Consider the following 22,868-nt stretch of genomic DNA (forward strand, 5'->3'; position numbering starts at 1 on the left):
CCGTGCAATGCCGGCCTAGATTCGGGGGCGTTCCCGAGAACAGGCTTTCGGCTGACGTAGCCAAAAGCCAAAAATTCTCGGGAACTCCCCCGAATCTGGTCCGGGATTGACGGACAGAGCCGTCTTCCAATGGCTAGCCTCCATTTATGGAGCTAGCCAATGGGAGACTGGGGACGTTCCATGCCCCACATACTGTAATCAATAGGTTTTCGCCTAGCGAAACGATGCTTTTGCATCGTTTTCGCCAGTCAAAACCTAAAAATGGGGGAGAGGGAAGGAAAAAATTAAGGAAAAGGGAAGAAAAGAGAAATATTAGAGCATATTGATTCAAAATTAGGTGGACACAGTGAACTAGGGATAGATCAGTGCACAGTTATTTAACTGTTGCACAGGGGGATTCAATCACATGTAGTACATGATAGCATGGTATTGAGCAAATGAAAATGAAGCATACAAGTGTTGGAAATGGTAATGAAAAATATCACATTTGAAACAATTACATCATCTATGTCTGACATATGAACCTGAATATACGAAGTACATGAATGACATACTATTAAGCAATTGAAAATATAGCATAAAATTGTTGAGACCAATACATCATCTATGTTCGTCATGTAAACTTGAATAAGACCAAGTTAAAAAGCTAAGAATCTTGCTCCATAGTTTCATACAAGGGAAATTCGCACTTGGTAATTGGTCAGAGGCATAGTAAAGATAAAATTTAAGGCATTCTTAACTAAACAAACAATTAAATATATCGTATTATGAGTATAGCGGTTACATTTAGTTTAATGTAGAAGGTGCTTACCAAATATCAGTTGTTGGGGTAGGTAGAATTCATGATTCTAAGGTAGAGACAATAGGCAGAATAACTGTTAAGTCACGTTGCATGTGGAAAAGAGGCGCTTATGTGCAATCAAACTCAGAGGCCAAGGGAGGGGCGGCAGTCATGGCATCTGATCGAGGATTACGCTGCCGGTAGTTTGTTCTTTTAAATAGTAAAAGAGGAGCGCACTAAAAACAGTTAAGCAATTCAAGGTCAAAGGGACGTGCTAGGCCGAGGCCCCGAAAAGAAACAAATAAAAATAAATGCCCAGGCAAAGTCTAAATATATAATAATAATAATAATAATAATAATAATCTTTATTCGGTTTTTTAGCAATGCAAAACCATAAAAGTTATCACACTGTACAAAATACACAAAGTTTTATAAAGGCAGTTATTATACACAAGTTTTTAAAAGCATATTACCAGATACTGTACAAATTAAGTTGGTAATGGGGCAGTAGTAACCTTCTAGTTTTTTCCTTCTGTTTCAAAGGTTATTTCTATGCCTCATGATACACTTTAGGAAATTGAGTACATGATAGCAGGTACATTCAGAATCCAACATCTGTAGTGCTAGCATGGCTCGGCGACATTGTCTGTGACCCCATCTTTTTAATAGAGGGATTATCCAGATTTTTCGATGGGTGTGAAAAAACTTGCAAAACAAAATTGTGTGAATGGTAGACTGTTGGGACAGATCGTCACATGGACAAGGGTCCATGTTAGTGTTCCAATTGTTTTTTTCTGGAAATGTCACTAGTCTATAAAAGAGATTCAGTCTGAACCTTGTTAGGAACATCTTGTCATATGCTGTAAATTCCAGGGTCAGATAGAGCTGGATTTTCGGGGACTGCTGAATCATATTCGCATGAATCACAGATTTTTTGGTTGTCAGCAAAGTCAGTCTCAAGGACTCTAGATGGCTCAGCAAGGTTTGTTTCAGTTCTTTCTTGGATATTTCATTTAGTTTTTCTGGGGTGTGATAATACTTTTGTAATCCTAGGTCGGAAAAGAAATTTCTGACATAGGAGAGCCATGCTATTTTCTGTATATGGTCCAGTTCCATGGTGTCCTGTAAGATATTTTTAGTCAGCCTGTTATTTTCCGACAGCCAGACGCGCCTCCAAAGTAAGAGTGGCTGGATCTTTATTAAGTCTTCAATATATGGGATTCCCAATTCCATATGTGAAGCATAGATGGAAGAGCCTTTTGGCGTTGACAAGAGGAATCTCATGAAGATATTTTCTTCTTTTTGGAGTGAACCAATGGCTGTGTGTCCCCAGATCCCTGCCCCGTATAGTGCGATGGCTTGGCATTTTGCAGCGTAAATCTGTAACAGTTCTACTGATGGTCTTTTTCCAAGTTTGTTTGAGAAATTCATCAGTGCTAGAATTGCTCGTTTGAAAAGATGTCTCCTAGCCTCAACCGCTGCTTTCCAATTTAAGCTGTCATCGATCATGATGCCTAAGTATGGGTATTGTGAGGTCTTTTCGATTTTTTGATCTTTTAAAAAGATGGTCTTAGTGGCTTTTCGTTGTCCACCCGCTACCATGACAAATGTTTTTTTTACATTAATATGTAAGTCCAAAGCACCCATAAAGTCCGCGTATTTAGATAGAGATTTCTGAAGCTCGATAGGGGTACGTGCTAGAATAACTGCGTCATCCGCATAGAGCAGAGCGGGGATCAGGCGATGTTTCAGTCTGGGCAAATCCTGCCCCCCCCTCAACATGGTCTCCTATAGACCGTTGGTATACAGAGAGAAGAGGAAGGGGGCCAGGACACATCCTTGCCTTACTCCCCGCTCTACCCTAAACGGTGCAGTCAGCTCTCCATTTGTCCCATATCTCACTCTTGCAGAGGCTTCACCGTATAACTCCCTCAGAAAGTCCAAGAGGGGAGGATCACCCCCCAATGTACTCAGCAGTGACCAGAGCTTCGCATGCGACACACAGTCGAACGCGGAGGACAAATCCACGTAGACCATATAAATAGTCCCTGGCTTAGCGTGGATGTATTTCGACACTAGCAAGCTTAAATTAAGGGCCTGTTCGATTGTTCCAAAGCCCTCCCTGAATCCAAACTGTAGATCCGAGAGGATATTTTTGTCTCCTGCCCATTGCTGTAATTTTTCTAGAACCACTCTGCCTACTACTTTGCCTAGGGAGTCGAGCAGCGATATTGGTCGATAACATTTCGTGTCTTGGCGGTCTCCCTTCTTAAAGATAGGGACCATGATGGAACATGACCACGACTCCAACAGGCCGAGTTTCGCTGCTGCTGTGCAAACTCTTGTGAGTATTGGTGCCCAAAGATCAGGAAGATGTTTAAATAGATCCACTGGGACCCCGTCGGGGCCAGGTGCTTTACCACTCTTGCTCATTGATAGTGCCATTTCAACATCCTGTAGTTCGAAGTCTATTGGTATTGGAAATACTACAGGTTGAAGGTTAAAATGACGTTCTTCTATTAATGATGTTAGTTCAAAGATTTTTGAGAAGTGATTCACCCAGGTTTCCTCATCGATGGCCACGTCAATCTGTGGGGTGTTAGAGTCCGATAACAAGGGCGACTTAACAATTCTCCAGAATGACTGACTATCTTTCAAGAGTGCACTTTTATGCAGGGCGTTCCACAAGGACAGTTTCAACTCCTTTTTCCTTGCCTTCCTGGCATTGTTGTACTCCCGCCGGAGATGTTGAATCTCTATTTGATCTCTATTTGCTTTTCCAAGTGCTTTTCTCAGGTTGGTCTGTGCCTTGGTACAGTCGTGGTTAAACCAACCTGTCGTGCCTGGTTTGTTTTGATTGGGTAATTTGGTCAACAATATTTTAACTTGTTCCAGTATCATCCTAAAATTTTCCAGGATTTGCTTTGGTTCTGCATGGGGGTCCAGGCAAATCAGAATGTTGTTATAAGCGGACTTTACTAAAGTGTTAGTGAGGTTGTTGGGATCCACTTTTTCCCATTTTATAGTATATCCGTTATTTTTGCCCAGATCAAGCCTGTTTTGTGATAGGGTGTTTGCTATTGTTGCCATAAGTGATCTTGGTTGGTTCATTTGTAGATTCAGGCTTAAAGCAGAGTGGTTGCTTAGGATATTTTCCAGAATTGTAAAATTACTGATTAGCTCTTTTAGACCTTCTGTAATAATTATATAGTCAACTGTGGTCTCGTGCCCCCTTCCTCGATAGGTAGGTTCTAGTTTGTTGTCTGGTGGTAGAGTAGGGTTTATTATTTGAAGTTCCAGGTCTGAGAGTATCTTGTTCATGGCTAGCCCCGTTCTTGAGTGGAGAAAGTGGACGAGTGGGTTCTCGTGTTCGTCCACCATTCCACAGGTCTGATTGTTCGGGCAGGGGTGTAAGTTGAAGTCCCCTCCCCAAATTATATGAGCATTACCCTTTCTTTCATAAAGGTGCCGATGTTGGATGATTTTTTCTTGGATTAAAAGAAGGGTGTTTAAAAAATTATCGTCATCTAGGTTATTGTATAAGTTAATTATCGTAATGATAAGTTTTTTCCCAATTATGAGAGTGAGCAACTGGAAGTTTGGAAATAGATCTACCTTTAATACCTTCAGGTCGGTTATTGTGTTCGCTATGTAGGTTACCAGCCCCCCCCTAGGTCTGCCTGAGCTACTTGGAAGGGCGGGGGATGAATATGTCTTGTATCCTACAAGATGTAAGGGCGTCGTGGCCCATGTCTCCTGTAAGCATATAATTTTAGCATCCTCCAAAAATCAGGCGGCCGAACCATCCTCTATTTTTGGTCGGAGGCCTGCAATGTTCCAAAAGATCACCGGGAGCTGTAAGATTTCCTTTTCGGAGTCTGCCTTTTTGAATTCTAATAGAACTGGGGAAACATTGGATGTGGCCGGGGTTGTATGCAGGGGCTTCGGGGATTTGACTAGTGGTCAGTCGACCATTTCCAGGCAACTAAACCGATTCATGGTCGGTATGCCTGGCCAGTTTTGCCCATATGTGGTGTCTCTATAATTGGGTCTGTATGATTGATAGAGCGGTCTCTCCCACTGGTCCCAGTTTCTAACTCTGTTTTGTGGTCCCACAGTCTGCCACGGGCCTCTTTTTGTTGATAGTTCTGGTTTGCTGACCACCAAGAGTTATCAGGATCACTATGTCGCTGAAATAGTTTTGGGCCGGCGACGTCTAGTTCCCATGGTTGTGGGATTGGTTTTCGCCAGATGTTATCGGAATCATTTGTATAGTTATTATAATATCTTTTTGGGTAGAAATAGGAAAGGGATCTTGTAGCGATCCCTCCAGAAGTGTTATTATATTCCCAGGAACAGATATACTCAACTATGCTAGGATCCTCAAAAGTGATCACTATACAATCTCCCCGGATACTTTTTTTCCTGTGCCCCACCCACGGGGTCCTACAGACTGATGTTATTCTACTTTTCCAGGTTGGCGGAACAGGTCGATTTGTGTTCAGCTGTTGGACAGGCCACATGAAGGGCCGCTCTCCCCCGGCTCAACCAGGCCCGAGGCCAGTCACGCAAGAACCACACACCACCATTGCACGTCCTCCGTCCCCTCAGGGACCCCTGCCCTCGAACATGTTAACCTCGTGGGTCCGATCCTCTGCCGGCCCACGCGCCCAGCCCGGGCCGCCATCTTGGACACTTCACCACGAGGCCGCCTGGCCCCCGATCGACCTCAACCCTGGGCCTAGCCCGGCCTCAGACATTCCGGCACCACCCTCCACCCAGGAGGTGAGCGGGCTACTTGGCAAGTCAATGGGAGAAAGAGGTGCCGATGGCTCTCCCCCGCCCAGTGCCGCTCGCCCATCGCCTCCCCGGGCGCTGGCTCCACCCCCCTGCTGGGTGTCTGGACTCCCTCATCCCGGACCTCCCGACCTCCAAGTGCGAGGGTCCGGACATCAAAGCACACCAGCCCTATAACTGGGGCAGCTCCAGAGCAGGAAGGCAGTTGTATCTTGGAGTCGAGAGACGTAAAGAGGAACTCATCCTGGACGGACTACTGGCGCTGCCGTAGCTCTGTCCTGTGCACCATCGTCCTGCCTGTTGGCGCTGCCACAGCCGTCGTAACCTTCATCTTTCATCGTCGTTGGGATCTGCTGGCGTGGCCGCGGACCGTTGTAACCGTCATCTTTCACCGGGACCTGCAGGCTCCGCCGCGGACCGTCGTCCTTCCTTCATCCATCTCGGGACCTGCTTGGCTCCTCCACGGCCCGATCATCTACAACGCCGAGCTCGAGGATTGAGAGCTATTTTGTACTCATTGGTAACTAAGACTGTCCCGCTACCCTTTTCCTCAGCCCGAAATCAGAACCGAGGGGACCCCTGAGTCCAGACCTCCTTGTATCATACTATCGTAACCTAAGAATTGCATATAAAGTCTCGTTAACCTTCAACCTTGTGTGGTGTCCGTCTGTGGGGGGGAAGTTACTTGTCTGTACAGTCGTTGGAGACGGCTCTCCCTGGAGACCTCTCCCCGTAATCTCGGCCGACCCTCCCGGTCCGTCTAACATTGGTGGCCAGCGGCGCGATCCGAATCACCGCATAACGTACAGAGAGTAGCTCACCCCACAACGATCCACAATGACAACTAAAGAAAGCGGATCAACTGAGAAGTTCCAAATGGAAAAACTAGAGGAGTACAGCCATCGTGAACTAAAGCAGTTCTGCATCGAACTAGGTATCGCTACCACCGGACTAAGCACCAAGGACGATTTTAAGCATGCCCTAGAATCTTGGGCAGAGACCGGGGATGTCGAAGCCCCCGAGCAAAGCACCGCGAAAAATACCAACACGGCCCCGGAGGGGCAAAGAACCAGTCTCTCGCAAGACGAGATCCAAGAGAGAGAAAAAACCCGACTACACGAACTAGAAATGGCCCGACTCAAGATGGACGTAGAACTCAAGTTGGCCGAACAAAAAATAAACTTAGAGCACCTGCGTCTCCGAGAAGAAAGAGAGGAGAAACAGAGGCAAAGGGAGCTCGAGGAAAAGAAACTGGCGTACGAGCACGAACGGAACCTAGCCGAGATCAACCTGCGCAAGCAGAATAAAGAGTTAGGGGTGCCCGACAGACCACACACCCCAGGGACCACGGAGAAAAAAGTACACATCCCCAAGGATGTTGTCCGAGAATATTTTCGAGAAGACGACATCCAGCAATGGTTTAAAGCCTATGAAATCGCAATGACTGCGCACCGGATCGATAGAAATGATTGGGGAGCCGGCCTATGGGGCAAATTCCTCAATGAGGGTCGCGATACCCTGTTACAGCTCCCAGACCACCAGATGACCTCCTACGACCATATGAAAGCGGCCCTCCTCACCCGCTATGGCCTCACGCCCGAGATGTACCGTCAGAGGTTCCGAGACTGCACACGCATCCCGGGTACAACTTGGGTGGACTATGTAACGTACTTTAGCCGAGCCTTCGAAGGCTGGATCAGAGGGAACAACGTCACGACCTACGAGCAGCTGTTCAATCTGATGGTATGGGAGCACCTGTCCAACAATTGCTTCATTGAACTTCGCCAACACCTCCTCGACAGCAAGTTAACCGATCCCCGGCAGCTCGCAGCCGAAGCTGACCGGTGGGAGATCACCAGAGTGGGCCGGAATGGGTCCTACGAGCAGAACCGGAACAACAATGGTCACCACCGACCCAGAGGAGGAGGAGGGGGCCAAGGACGAGGAAGAGACAACACTCCGGCCGCCCCCGCTACCAGCACCACCCCCCCGGCCAACCGGGGCAGCACCCCGGCGCGACCGGGGTACAGAGCCAATGTTACATGTCACCGATGCCAACGAGTCGGCCACTATGCAAACGACCCAAGCTGCCCGCAGTATCAGAGTCCGAAACCCCGCCATGTGGCCGCCGCGGCACTAGGGGAAGAACAGATCTCCGAGGAACAAGAAACAGACGAGCAAGAGTATCAAGAGTGGGAGCCAGCCGCCATGTCTCTCGCGTGCTTAGGGGGAAGAGACATGGTCCCGCGGGTCCCCCTACCCGCTAACACCCAGAAGTACAGCCAATGGGTGAGCATCAATGGACAACGGGCTGAAGCCCTTCGGGACACCGGGGCCAGCGTGACAGCCGTCCGCTGTCATCTGGTGACCCCAGAACAATATCTACCGAACATTCTCTGCCCTGTGCGATCAGCCGACAACTCGGAAAGTCTGTGTCGGATGGCCTGCGTCCCCTTTGAGTGGGGAGGGGTCTCCGGCATGTTGAAAGTGACGGTCCGAGACGACGCCCCCGTGGACTGCCTCCTCGGAAATGACCTGGAAAGCTCCCCGTGGGCAGCCGTGGAGCGAAAAGAACACTTGGGGATGTTGGGCGTCCCAGACTGGGCGTGCGTCACCACCCGGTCCATGGCCGCCCGTGCCAACCATCACCCGGAAGAACCAGAATGGCCGGCGCCACCGCCTCCGGTCGCCCCAGCCGAGACCTCCGACCATGACATCCCCCTCGAACTTGCTCAACCTTCCGACCTCGCTAACCTTGACCAGTGGGCTCAAGAAGGGGGACCCACACAAGAACAATTTCGTCAGGAACAGAAGACCTGTCCCTCCCTCGAGGGACTCCGACAACAAGCGCTCGCCCAAAGCGCAGGGGATACCTCCGGAACTCATTGGGTCTACTGGGACAATGATCTGTTGTACAGCGAGCAACGAATCGCCGAGCTGGGGGCCAACCGAGTACTAGTAGTGCCCCTCCGCTTCAGAGACTTCCTGCTGAATCTGGCCCACGATGTCCCCCTGGCAGGGCACCTGGGACAGGATAAAACCTACAGCCGCCTAGTGACCCACTTCTTCTGGCCCAAAATGAGAAACGATGTGCACCAGCATTGCCGATCTTGCCCCACGTGCCAAGCCAGTGGAAAGAGCGGCCGCAAACTAAAGGCCCCCCTGCAACCCTTTCCAGTAGTCACGACCCCATTTGAGAGGGTCGGAATAGACATTGTGGGACCCCTGGACCCGCGTACAAGACAAGGCCATCGCTTCATCCTGGTACTAGTGGACCACGCCACCCGCTACCCTGAGGCTATTCCTCTCCGGACCGTGACAGCCCCAGTGGTCGGCCGGGCCTTGATGGGGATCTTCTCCCGTGTGGGGTTCCCCCGAGAAGTCGTCAGCGACAGAGGCACGAACTTTATCTCTAAATACATGAAGTCCCTCTGGCAACAGTGTGGGGTCACCTACCGCTTCACGACCCCCTATCACCCCCAAGGAAACGGACTTGTTGAGCGGTTCAATCGCACGCTAAAAGGGATGATCGGGGGATTGGAAGAGCCCCTCCGTCGCCAGTGGGACGTGCTGCTGCCGTGCCTCCTCTTCGCCTACCGGGAGGTCCCACAGAAATCCCTAGGCTTCAGCCCCTTCGAACTGCTATATGGGCACCCAGTGCGGGGGCCGCTCAGCCTGATCAAAGAAGGCTGGGAGATGCCTCCGGCCAAGAGTCCTCCAGATGTCTTCCGGTACCTCCTCACCCTCCGCAACCAGTCCCGGCGGTTCAGAGACCTAGCAAAAGCCAACCTAGAGGCCAGTCAAGAGGACATGAAGAAATGGTATGACCAGAACGCCTCATCCATTGAATTCGAGCCGGGGCAACAGGTATGGGTAATGTCCCCCACAGAGCCATGCGCTCTCCAAGACAAATGGACGGGACCCTTCAAAGTAATCGAGCGCAAGGGTCCTGCCACCTATCTGATCGATATGGAGTCCTCCCGGAATCCACTCCGAGTCCTCCACACCAACAGACTGAAGCCCCACTTTGCACGAACAGAACTCAGCCTACTGATGGCCACAGACAATGGGGTTGAAGACGACTCCGAGCCTCTCCCTGACCTCTTGCGGGCCCAAGAGCAAGACGGCTCCGTGGATGGGGTCCGACTCTCGGAGACCCTCACCAGAGAACAACGCCAAGAGTGCCAAGCCCTCCTGTCACGGTTCGCCAGTCTGTTCTCCCTCACCCCAGGTGTCACTTCCTGGTGTGTGCACGATGTGGACACCGGAGACAGCCCTCCTATCCGCCACCGGGCCTACCGCGTACCTGATCGGGTACGGGCCTGCATCCAGGCGGAAGTAGCTAAGATGCTCACGCTCGGGGTCATCGAGCCCTCAGACAGTCCATGGGCCAGCCCGGTCGTACTGGTCCCCAAAGCAGCCGCCCCCGGAACCACACCAGAACTCCGGTTCTGCGTCGACTACCGGGGCCTGAATGAAGTCACCAGAACGGACGCACATCCCATCCCCCGGGCAGATGAACTGGTCGACCGAATGGGAGCTGCCCGCTACCTCAGCATCTTCGACTTGACAGCAGGTTATTGGCAGATCGGCCTCACACCCCGAGCACAAGAACGTTCTGCCTTCTCCACCCCCGATGGCCACTATCATTTTACGGTCATGCCCTTCGGCATGAAAAATGCCCCAGCAACTTTCCAACGGCTCGTCAATCAGGTCCTGGCGGGGCTCGAAGAGTTCAGCGCCGCCTACCTGGACGACATCGCCGTGTACAGCCACCATTGGACCGAGCACCTCCACCACCTCCGAGCAGTACTGCAAGCCCTTCAGCGAGCTGGCCTTACGATCAAGGCCAGCAAATGCCAAATTGGACAAGGGTCTGTGACCTACCTCGGACACCAGGTGGGAAGCGGCCTAGTGGCCCCTCTACAGCTGAAAATTGCCGCCATCCAGAACTGGCAGCCCCCTATCACCCAAACCGAGGTGCGAGCCTTCCTGGGCCTCACGGGCTACTACCGAAGGTTCGTGAAAGACTATGGTACCATAGTGGGGCCTCTCACCGAGCTCACGTCAAAGAATCAGCCCAAGAAGGTGAACTGGACCCCAGAGTGTCAAGCGGCATTCGAACAGTTGAAGGCCGCCATGTGTTCCGCTCCTGTGCTCCAGGCCCCAGACTACAGCCGGGAGTTCGTCGTCCAGACGGACGCCTCTGACCAGGGCATTGGGGCGGTGCTGTCTCAAGTGAACACCGAAGGCCTTGATCAACCGGTGGCCTTCATCAGCCGGAGACTCCTACCACGGGAGCAACGCTGGAGCACCATAGAGAGGGAAGCCTTCGCTGTGGTATGGGCCCTCAAGAAACTCCGGCCCTACCTTTTTGGTACCCACTTTCGGGTACAGACTGACCACCGACCCCTGCAGTGGTTGATGCATATGCGGGGGGAAAACCCAAAATTGCTACGCTGGTCCATCTCCTTGCAAGGTATGGACTTCACAGTCGAACACCGGCCTGGGTCAGACCACGCCAACGCGGATGGCCTGTCCCGGTTTTTCCGCCTCGACGAGGAGAGTCCCCAAGAGGATGGGTAACTCTCCCCGCCTTCAGCTGGGGGGGACGCATGTTGGACAGGCCACATGAAGGGCCGCTCTCCCCCGGCTCAACCAGGCCCGAGGCCAGTCACGCAAGAACCACACACCACCATTGCACGTCCTCCGTCCCCTCAGGGACCCCTGCCCTCGAACATGTTAACCTCGTGGGTCCGATCCTCTGCCGGCCCACGCGCCCAGCCCGGGCCGCCATCTTGGACACTTCACCACGAGGCCGCCTGGCCCCCGATCGACCTCAACCCTGGGCCTAGCCCGGCCTCAGACATTCCGGCACCACCCTCCACCCAGGAGGTGAGCGGGCTACTTGGCAAGTCAATGGGAGAAAGAGGTGCCGATGGCTCTCCCCCGCCCAGTGCCGCTCGCCCATCGCCTCCCCGGGCGCTGGCTCCACCCCCCTGCTGGGTGTCTGGACTCCCTCATCCCGGACCTCCCGACCTCCAAGTGCGAGGGTCCGGACATCAAAGCACACCAGCCCTATAACTGGGGCAGCTCCAGAGCAGGAAGGCAGTTGTATCTTGGAGTCGAGAGACGTAAAGAGGAACTCATCCTGGACGGACTACTGGCGCTGCCGTAGCTCTGTCCTGTGCACCATCGTCCTGCCTGTTGGCGCTGCCACAGCCGTCGTAACCTTCATCTTTCATCGTCGTTGGGATCTGCTGGCGTGGCCGCGGACCGTTGTAACCGTCATCTTTCACCGGGACCTGCAGGCTCCGCCGCGGACCGTCGTCCTTCCTTCATCCATCTCGGGACCTGCTTGGCTCCTCCACGGCCCGATCATCTACAACGCCGAGCTCGAGGATTGAGAGCTATTTTGTACTCATTGGTAACTAAGACTGTCCCGCTACCCTTTTCCTCAGCCCGAAATCAGAACCGAGGGGACCCCTGAGTCCAGACCTCCTTGTATCATACTATCGTAACCTAAGAATTGCATATAAAGTCTCGTTAACCTTCAACCTTGTGTGGTGTCCGTCTGTGGGGGGGAAGTTACTTGTCTGTACAGTCGTTGGAGACGGCTCTCCCTGGAGACCTCTCCCCGTAATCTCGGCCGACCCTCCCGGTCCGTCTAACATCAGCCAATACTGTACTTTGTTCTTCAATGACCAGTTAGGTTCCGTCCCCTCTCCCGTTAGTTCGGGAACCCCCGTCATTACTACCACGTATGGACATGCCTCAGGTGGCATGTTTAAGGAGTGCCTGTTATCGGTGGTCCCTCTCAAAGCTCCTTTGTTATTTGAGAGATTTGTCTTTTTGATGGCAGGAGTTTTGGGGGCCGGCGTGTTTGTGGTTGGGGCGTTTAGTTCAGGTGTATTAGGTATGGTGTTGTTTTGTGGGGGAATTGTAAGAACCTTGGACGTAGGTTTCTGTACAGGGGGAGCCTTTGGTGCTGTAGGGGCTTTTACTGTGGGTTGCTGTTTAGGCGGCGGGGCAACTAAGGTTGTAAGTTTCTTGTTTGTGGGCAGAGTGGCCGAGATGTTTGAACCCGCTTTTGGCAGTCCCTGTAAAGGTGTTGCCTTGAGGCAACCAGAGATTTTTGTCAGTTGGGCCTCGATGTTACGCAGTCTAGTCTCTAATGGGCGAATAAACGAATCTAAAAGGGAAGCTATCTCCTTAATTAGCCTTGATGCTTCTCTTTCCTTACCCGTTGTATGGGGGGGGGGGGGGGGGGGGGGGGATTCTAAGATGGTGATATCTTGGAGGTTCTGTGGTGGATGATGGATCATTATCACATTATTGCTTGGCTCAGCAGGCTGATGGGATAGTGCTGCCGGATTTGTAGTGTCGATCAGGTCTATGTGATCGGTCACTTTGGTGTTTAAGGTGTTATCAACCTTTTCCCTATCCTTCCTTTTCTTTATAGCTCCCCCCCTCCTCCCTCTCGCTTGCCTTACTTCTTCCGGGGTATGATCAGGGAAAATTTCGGGAGTTTTTTCTAACTCGTTTTCTGAAAATGTTACAGAAAGTTGAGAGGCTGAAAGATCTACATTATTTGGGAGACTAAGTCTGTTTGTGGCCACATGAAGGGCTCGCTCCCTCCCCGCATGACAGGGCCCGAGCACCGGCCCTCCAGGTGTTACCCACAGAAGCAACCCGCACCCCGTCCCCTACGGGACTCCTGCCCCCGGACATCTCTGTATCATTGGGCCGAGCCACTGTCAGCTTCATCGCCCGGCCCGGCCGCCATCTTGGACACTGCACCACTAGGCCGCGTGGCCTCAACTCGACCCCAACCCTGGGCCTGGCCAGGCCCCGACATTCCGGCACCACCATCCACCCCGGAGGTGAACGGACCACTTGGCAGGTCAATGGGAGAAAGGAGTGTCGATGGCTCTCCCCCGCCAGGTGCCGATCGCTCCCGGCTCCCCCGAGCGCTGGCTCCACCCCCCTGCTGGGTGTCTGGACTCCCTCATCCCGGACCTCCCGACCTCCAAGTGCGAGGGTCCGGACATCAAAGGGCGCCAGACCTATAACTGGGGCAGCTCCAGGGCAGGAAGGCAGTTGTATCCTGGAGTCGAGAGACACCGTGAAGAACTCATCCCTGACGGACTGTTGGCGCTGCCGCAGCCCTGTGAACTATCGTCCTGCCTGCTGGCGCTGCCGCAACCTTCTGCATCCTTCAACCTCGTCGGGACCTGCTGGCGCTGCCGCGGACCGTTGTAACTACCACCTTCATCGGAACCTGCTGGCGCTGCCGCGGACCGTCGCTACCTAAGATCTTCCCGGGACCTGCTGACGCCGCCGCGGCCCGTCTGCCTAGAACGCCGAGCTCGAGGATTGTGAGCTACCCATCATATCATCGCATCTACCAGATTGGTAATAAGACTGTCCCGCTACCCCCTTTCCCATCCAAGAGACTAGAATCGAGGGGACCCCTGAGTCCTGATCTCCTTGTACCATTCTACCGTACCTAAAGATTGCTTATAAAGAACGTTAAACCTTATCTTTGTGTGGTGTACATCTGTGGGGGGGAAGTTACTCGTCTGTACGATCGCTGGAGACGGCTCTCCCCGGAGACCTCTCCCCTTGTCCTCGGCCGACCCTCCAGTCCCCCGGCTCGCTGATGGAAAATGCCCAAGCCTCAACCCAGGGGACTCTAGCTGGAAGCGCTAAGCTAGCCCTGCCGATTGCAGGGCACGCTCACACCAGCGAGTCCTTGTTGAGGGGAGGCGGCACGCAGAAGATCAGGCTTTAAAGTTTGAAGAGAGTTCTACTCCTTCCTGGACGCAACAAACAGCACACTTCAGCGAGGGAAAGTGAGAAAAAGACGGATGACTCATAAAACCTAAACAAAGTTAAAGTGGCCGGGGATGCAGTCGCGCATGAAAAGGAAGCACTAATTAGGATATTGAAAGACTGCTTTAAACGCTTGGAGCCTTAAAGCTGGTACCTATGTTCAAATCTGTAGGAAATGAGACCCCCGGCCGGCCAGGACTTGCACCCCAGCCAGTCAGAGACCACCACTCCTATGTAAAATCGACCCCTGCTCGCCCTCTAGGTAACGCGGCGCGGGCAGCCAGGCCTAACTCGGAGGACATGTGAAGCATTTGCGCACGCACCCACCAACAACAACATCCCCGGCCTCCCACAAAAGGGACTCCACACAATATATATATAAAAATAGTCTCTGTATTAAGCAGGACACATAGGAACATACATTGTACAAGGTGCCAGGGGCACGGGCAGGGGCTACAGGGAAGAAGGTACAGCGCAGGGCCAAGGGACCACTGCTATGAATCACATACAGGGGACATCTGGTATTCAGAGGGGGGCGAAGGAGGTCAAGGTACACAACATACAGGAGCACCGGTAGAGGTGCAACATAGAATACTTGTAGGGATCACTTTAGTCTTAGTCCATAGCCATCCACAGGCCAGCGGACCTTTCTGGGGCAAGGGGCCCAGAGTCTCGATGTTCATGGCAGGGAGCCCAGGGCAAACCTAAACGTAGCAGTTGCCCACTAAGTGCTGGGCAACTGAGGGACGTCGTGTGGGCCTCGCCGACCCTGGGGACAAGGAGTGCCAACTGGAGGAGCCACTCGGGCTCGAGAACGAGGGGGGCATTGGCACGGTGGAGCCTCTCGGGCTCTGGGGTTGAGAGGGGACCACAGGTGGAGCCTCGCAGGGCTTGGAAGTAAAGGGGGGCCAAAGGGGGAACCTCGCCGGGCTCAGAGATGAAGGGGGCCCAAGGCGGAGCCTCGCCGGGCTCAGAGATGAGGGGGGCCCCAGGCGGAGCCTCGCCGGGCTCGGAAGTAAAGGGGGGCCAAAGGGGGAGCCTCGCCGGGCTCAGAGATGAGGGGGGCCAAGAGGGAGCCTCTCTGGGGCTCAAGGAAGGAGGAGCCGTATGCGGAGCATCGTGGGAGTCCTTCCGGACTCTGGGGCCCAGGGAGGAGGCCTCGCGGACCCACAACACTCCCCCTGGCAGAGGAGCGTCCGCACTCACCGGCTGATAGAGGCGGCGGCTTCACGGGGCTTCAGCTCCTTGGCGTGGCGATGGCGGCGCTCCCTCCTCCGGGAGAGCCATAGACTGCCGGGTGCGCCTGGGGAAGCCCTCCAAGGTCGGGCCAATCCCTGCGCGGCCCCGCAATGACGCGGTAGGAGTCCCGGCGGCCAGGACCAATGGCGGGGCGGCAATGCTTTCTCCGGGGCCGCCAATGGCAGCGCGGCCCTGGATAGGGAGGCGGGCACAGCGCCTCCACAGCCGACTCCGGGCTGCAGCGGTGAACTCGGGGAGGTAGCGAGGAGTAGGCTCCCTCGTAAACATGCCACGCAAGGGGGTAGGCGAGGTAGGCACTCGCTGGGCGTCTGGCAACTCCGTGGGGCAGGGCAAATGCCGGGTGGCACCGGCTCGATGAATCCAGCGCTCCCAAGCGCTAGGGTATAGATGCCGCGCTCTCAGCGCTAGGGATCAGGAGAAAAGCGCTCCCCAGAGGCCAGATGAAGGTAGCAAAGTCCATAGGGAGTCTAGGACCTCAGGTGGAGCGTAGCCGCTCCTAGGAGGGGGAAAACCATCAGGAGTCCAGGAGTAGGGCAGGGCCCAGGGAGGCAAACCAACCCTGAGCCCAAGCAGCAGCAGCTCCTGGTAGATTCAAGTTGAGAACAAGAACAAGTCCAGAGTGTCACAGCACCCTTTTTATACACACATTCTTGGTCTGAAGGGGCAGGCAGGGGGAGAACCAGCTGGAACTGGTTATGGGAGGATTCTTTACACTGGCCAGGCTAGGAACATCAGCCGCACCCCAGGGGGTGGAGCCAGCATTGTCTGGGGAAAACCCAGCCTCATTCATGACACTCAAACCAGACAGTCAATCCACAAGCAGACCCAGGCTCACTCCTCCCCTCACATCAGTATGCTAAACACTCCATTCACCACCGGGGCAGACCCTCCCAGATCCTGGGAGCCAGGCTCACCAGCCAGCCCCGGCCAATCATACGCCAGGCACATATTCCACAAATATGCCAACTTCCAAAAGGGGGACTTCTACACTAGACACACTCATACCTCATATACCGTTGCGCAGCATTCAATCTCACGAGTTCATACATACCAGACTTGACCCTGCACACCCTACGCATCGGGAACTACCGAGGACTCATCCATTCCCCATGCATTCCTATGGAAGGGTAGGTCGCTCTCTCCTCACACTCACTCAGAGGGGAAATCATCCTCCCCAGGTTACATATACCATAAAAACTTCAGGGGCGGACCTGCCAGATGGGCCACGTCCAACAAAATCTTTTCCAACACAGGAACTTGTGCACAACCAATCAATTAGTGCTTCCCTTTCATGCGCGACTGCATTCCCGGGCGCTTTAACTTTGTTTAGGTTTTATGAGTCATCCGTCTTTTTCTCTCTCACCGTGAACCATAGTAACAGCACATTTGTGGGCCCTGAAGGTTATATATTTAGACTTTGCCTGGGCATATATTTTTATTTGTTTCTTTTCGGGGCCTCGGCCTAGCACGTCCTTTGACCTTGAATTGCTTAACTGTTTTTAGTGCGCTCCTCTTTTACTATTTAAAAGAACAAACTACCGGCAGCGTAATCCTCGATCCGATGCCGTGACTGCCGCCCCTCCCTTGGCCTCTGAGTTTGATTGCACATAAGCGCCTCTTTTCCACATGCAACGTGACTTAACAGTGATTCTGCCTATTGTCTCTACCTTAGAATCATGAATTCTACCTACCCCAACAACTGATATTTGGTAAGCACCTTCTACATTAAACTTATTGTAATCGCTATACTCATAATACAATATATTTAATTGTTTGTTTAGTTAAGAATGCCTTTAATTTGATCTTTACTTTGACTCTGACCAATTACCAAGTGCGAATTTCCCTTGTATGAAACTATGGAGCTTTTTAACTTGGTCTTATTCAAGTTTACATAACGAACATACATGATGTATTGGTCTCAACAATTTTATGCTATATTTTCAATTTCTTAATAGTATGTCATTCATGTACTTCGTACAATCAGGCTCACATGTCAAACATAGATGATGTCATGGTTTCTAATGTGATATTTTTCATTACCATTTCCAACACTTGTATGCTTCATTTTCATTTGCTCAATACCATGCCTATAGGGGCGAAACACTTGTCGGCTGTCCTCTTTTTCCACAAATATACATGAAATAAAAATCACGCACGCACGTAAAACTTTCAAAGAACGTATGAATTTTCCTTTTGCACTACTGTTGACAAATCGTGAGGGCACAATCCTCCATTTTCCTCTACAGTATGGACTAGTAATATCTCGCTTCACACAATTCCATTAAGGTTCTGCAGATCTGCTTCAACAACATTATCTTTCTTCCTAGTGGCAGTCTCTTCCCTTTTCACTCTAAGGCTTAGGTTGCATTTAAGGTTCAGCCTTTTTACCACCGATGCAAGCAGTAGACTCTTTACCTCCATTCTCAAAGCATAGGGCTGCAATTCATAATCAAAAACACAATGTGTGATCTCTTTAACTCTCATTCTCGGCTGCAATTTGGACACCAGTGCTGGGAGATGCTGCCTTGCCTTTGTTCTCCATTACCAACACCAAAGTTCATGCTATACGGCTAAGGTATACCTCTGTACTTCCACTGAAGCTAAGGATGCAACTTACAATTTCTCACACTTACATAGTTCTCAATGGCACAGACCACATTCTGAAGCTCTGAAATACAGTACATGTTCGGTACCTCCATTCTCCACAACTGGGAAAGGTTGCAGCTCGGGCTCGGGCTCCAGATGATGGCTCTGCCCAGAGTGCAATTGCTGGCTCAGGTCTTGTTCAATTAGCTTTAAGTCCTCAGAGTCCAGCGGGCGACATTTGTTCAGTTTATCCTTTAAGATATTCACCTCTGTAACAACAAAATATGTAATAAAAGAGCACGAATCAGCAGCAACAGGGTTCTCTTGTTTTAAAGAGGGACTAATGTGTTTGGACAGCAGTACTCAGATTGTCAGGAGATCATTCTGCTTTCAGCCAAGTTAGAAATGAACTCAAATGCACTTCAGCACTGAAATGTTAAGAGATTATTAAAGTGAGGGCCTAATGCATGTGGGAAATCAATTCACCCGGACAAGGGGGTTCAGTTCAAGCAACTCTCTCCTGTAAATAGACAAGCTAACATTAAAATATTCTTGGATAAGAAACTTACATTTAAATTACCATAAACGCGGAAAGCATTTTTTGTGGAAAGCCACCCTTTCCCTCTTTGATTTGCTCCATTACATTCCCCCTAGTTGCCATGCTAAAGCTGTACGTTTAGCTTAATGTGAAAGGACTGCTGGATTTGTGCAGTGGTCAAACACTATATTTATCGGGCCCATTTCATTTTACAACATTTAAAACTCAAACAGACACAATGCTCATGGCTGTGAACTATTAGAGTATATTTTCCCAGGGCCCAAAAAGGCAGATCATGTATTCATTTATTTGGGACAAATAGGGAACAGGAAACTAAGAACTTGGACTCACTATTTCTGAATGCTGTAGGGGCCAGGATAGGTGTCAAAAGGAGGCGATGGTCCGTTATGGTTCTAAGGGAGTTCACCTTCTCTTTGCACAACCAGCCCACACAATTTAACTATGCGCATTGCTTCGTTTCAAAAACTTTATTCGATTCAAGAAACAAGAATCATAAACGTCAAACAATTACATGTACAAACATAGTTTAAAGTTCATTTTTTTAAAACGATGTCACAGTTATAACAATGAACTAATAGGGTACATTGGTTAAAAAAAATAATCACAGTTAGAACCCATAATTTTTACTTTCAATCTAATTTGAGTAATTCATAGATACATCATACCAGGGTATACATTAAGGGACAGGGAAGTAATATGCATAAGGCCAGTTTTAACCATACCGTTTCCTAATGGAGAGTGAAACTCGAATAAAATTTAGCATCGCACAACAGACACTAGGTGAGGACAGAGATAACAGATGGTCATAACCCTCTTTATAGTCGGATGGTTGTTTTTCCTTAAGGATCTGCTTAATGAACCTAATTCTGGGATCCTTGTACAATGGACAAAATAGAACCACATGCATCGTACTTTGGCTGACTTTATTATTGCAAGGGCAGGGGGGCAGTCTCTCACACCAACCCCCCTGTTTGGGGAACGCAAAGAGAAAGTGCAAGATGTGCAGCCTAAACCTTGTCAAATAAAATCGCCATTGTGGATGATTTGAAAAGGTTAAATAAAACCGATGCTGTAAAGAAGCCTTAGGAACTTGAGGGCTGACCAGGGAGTGTGCCAATGGGGATTTCCAGTAGCTGGATTTGATAACAACTTTGACATCTCCCTGTATGTTTTCGGGGTTATCAAAAAGGTCGCCCAGGCCTAGTTTATGCAACATTACATTGAAATAAGATAGCCAAGGGATCTGTTTCATATTTGCCAATTTTAAACAGTCCCGAAGGATATCTCTGGTAAGTTGTAAATCCTCTGATAACCAAATTTTACCCCATAATAATAAAGGAGAAAGGCGGATGGTGTCACTCACATAGCTCAGGCCTATCTCGTCATGGGCAAATCTATTTGAAGAACTTGATGGGATAGCTAGTACACGCTTTAAAAATTTGTTCTCCATTTGTTCTTCTCGTGTCAGGGCTTTCGGTCCCCCAAACCCCTGCCCCATAAGTAGCTACCGACAAACATTTTGCTTTGTACAGGGTTTTTAAGTGTGTAACCGGTTTTTGGCCTAGTTTGCCACAGAAACGAAACAGGCCTTCAATAGAACGGCTAGCACTCAAGACTCGAGTCTTCATTAGTGGGGCCCAGCTTAATTTGTTATTGAAAAGGTTTCCCAGGTAGTTGAAATTTTCAACCTTTTCAATGGTGGAGTTGTTTACTACAAACTTTCTGGTTTTGGTGCCCTTTGGGCCACAGACCATAGCAAAGGATTTGGAAAAATTAACCTTCAGGTCTAGGTCCAACATAAAATTATGGAAGGCATCAAGACAGTGCTGCATACTGTTTCCTGTGAGAGTCATTAATACCGTGTCGTCGGCATAAGAGAGCATTGGTATGCTCCTGCCGTTGACCTTAGGAAAGTCATTACAGTGGTCCAACAGGTATTTTTCCAGGCCATTGGTGTACACAAGAAACAAAAAAGGGGCTAATATGCACCCTTGTCGGACGCCCTCGGTTGAAAGAATGGGCTTAGTTTTCTCTCCCCCTGGGCCGAACCTTATGGCTACAGTGGTTGATTCGTGGAGTCTGCGAAGCAGGGTAACCAGGGGTTCCTCGAATCCCATATCCTCCATCATTTGCCACAGCTTGCTCCGACAGACAGTGTCGAACGCACTAGAGAGATCCATGAAGGCAAGATGGATAGAGGAATTCCTTGCCTTCATGTATTTCCCTATGATCAGGGCCAGGTTCAGGCACTGTTCAACAGTACCTTTGCCTTTTCTGAACCCATATTGGGAGTTCACAATAAGACCCACCGAATCTGCCCATGTTTCCAGTCTGGCTAAAATGACCCTGCCCAATATCTTACATGATGCATCGATTAATGAGATTGGGCGATAGCATCGGGGGTCAGATCTGTCGCCCTTCTTAAAGATTGGCACCACTACTGCCTCCTTCCATGATGCCGGAATGCGGCCAATAATAGATGCTCTAAAAACATTTAACAACAGGGGGCCCCAGACCTTAACGTTATGCTTAAAAAAGTCCAGGGGCACTAAGTCAGGGCCGGGTGCTTTTAGTGGTATGCCTTTCAACAGGGCTTCTTCCACCTCTTGCAAGGTAAGCGATGAGCTCAAGGACATAGAGGATTCAGAGACCACCAATTCCCTAGCTTCTCCTAAAGATGGTTCATTAGGTGAAGTTCCATGTGGGTTAAAGATGTTCCCAAAGTGTGATTCCCAAGTGTCGCATGGAATCTGCATCACGATATTGTTTTTGCCATTACATGTGAAAAGGGGGCGATTGATGACTTCCCAAAAAAGCCTACTGTCCTTCAAATCCGAGGCCTTTTCTAGATCTTCCCATGCTTGGTTTTTTAGGTCCAACTTCCTTATTTTTATGGCTTCTTTGTAAGCCAGTCTAGATGCTCTAACTAGCTCGGTATCCCTAGGTTTTTGTTTCAGTGCCACTTTCAACGATCTATGTGTTGCCGAGCATGCAGCATCAAACCATCTGGGACCTAACCTTTTTTTTTTCCCCAGGGGTTTTGTAAGGCGTTCAGCTACATGCCCACATAAAGATTCAAAGTTCCCTATAACCTTTTCTGGGTTAGCTGTAGGTGAAAGACATGCCTCATATACGGAGCTGTATTCATTGAGGATCTCTGCCTCAAGACCTGCTGCATCTATTTTACCCCATTTGAGAGTGATTCCTTGATTCCTATTATACTTTATAGGTTGCTCCCAGACAGAATGTTTGGTTTTAACAGGACAAAACAGGGATAGGATTAAAGGGTTATGGTCGCTGGCAGCATTAGCGGTCACTTCCAATTTCTCGACATAATGGAAATGCCCACTAGAAACAATGATAAAATCAATAAAACTCAGCATACCTCTATTTCCCTGAAAGGTTGGTATCGGGGCCGAATTTGGTCCAACCCAGGGTTCCACTATACATAGATCGTTAAGAATAATGATATTATTTAGAGCATCCCCCTGGGGTGTATGTTTGAAGTGTGTCAGGGGGTGATCATAGGAGTCTTTCAAACCACACACCCTTGTGTCCCCATGGGTGCATAATGAGCAGTTAAAATCTCCTACCCAGATGACAAAAAGTAGGGGTTGCTCGTGGCGTGCTTTGGATATGACCTCCTCCAGTTTTGACATTACAGTTGTTTCGCTATTATCAAAGATGTTATAGTACCAGTTAATCAATAACAATGGTTCAGGGAATAAGTTAACCAGCATTAACACTTGAAACCATGGGGTGTCAGCTATGTTAGAGGTCGAAGAATTACATAGCTTTAACGAAATTGCCGTCATTAGGCCGCCTTTAGCCCTACCCGCTTGTGATGGTACCGCTAGGGTGTTGAAGGCTTGAAAACCCTCAATGTTCTGAGTAGATCTACTCCATGTTTCCTGGAAGCACTGAATGTCACAAACACCCACAAAGTCTAACCAAGCCTCATCCTCCATTCTTGAGGCAAGCCCAGCAATGTTCCAGGAAATTAGGCTCAATCTTAGTTCACTTTGGTTCTTTCCAGCAGATTCGGGTAGC

The 22,868-nt window shown here is 50.4% G+C and overlaps 2 protein-coding genes across 2 annotated transcripts in view; one reads left to right on the top strand and one right to left on the bottom strand.

The window, feature by feature from the left end:
- The window catches only part of ATG2A (autophagy related 2A), a 2,120,972-nt gene that overhangs the window by 1,527,966 nt on the left and 570,138 nt on the right, over nt 1-22,868 (bottom strand). Inside the window, exon 8 of the mRNA XM_086939522.1 lies at nt 18,367-18,528. Within this exon, the coding sequence (XP_086795648.1) occupies nt 18,367-18,528 (162 nt within the window). The remainder of the gene's footprint in view (nt 1-18,366; nt 18,529-22,868) is intronic.
- On the top strand, nt 5,275-9,321 carry LOC147692347 (uncharacterized). Its single transcript, XM_086938577.1, has 2 exons — nt 5,275-8,539; nt 9,123-9,321. Exons 1-2 carry the CDS (start codon nt 6,416-6,418, stop codon nt 9,198-9,200), a joined length of 2,202 nt encoding a protein of 733 aa, XP_086794703.1. The 5' UTR covers nt 5,275-6,415; the 3' UTR covers nt 9,201-9,321.

This window comes from Lissotriton vulgaris, chromosome 9, assembly GCF_964263255.1.
Source record: "Lissotriton vulgaris chromosome 9, aLisVul1.2, whole genome shotgun sequence".
Classification (NCBI taxonomy): domain Eukaryota; kingdom Metazoa; phylum Chordata; class Amphibia; order Caudata; family Salamandridae; genus Lissotriton; species Lissotriton vulgaris.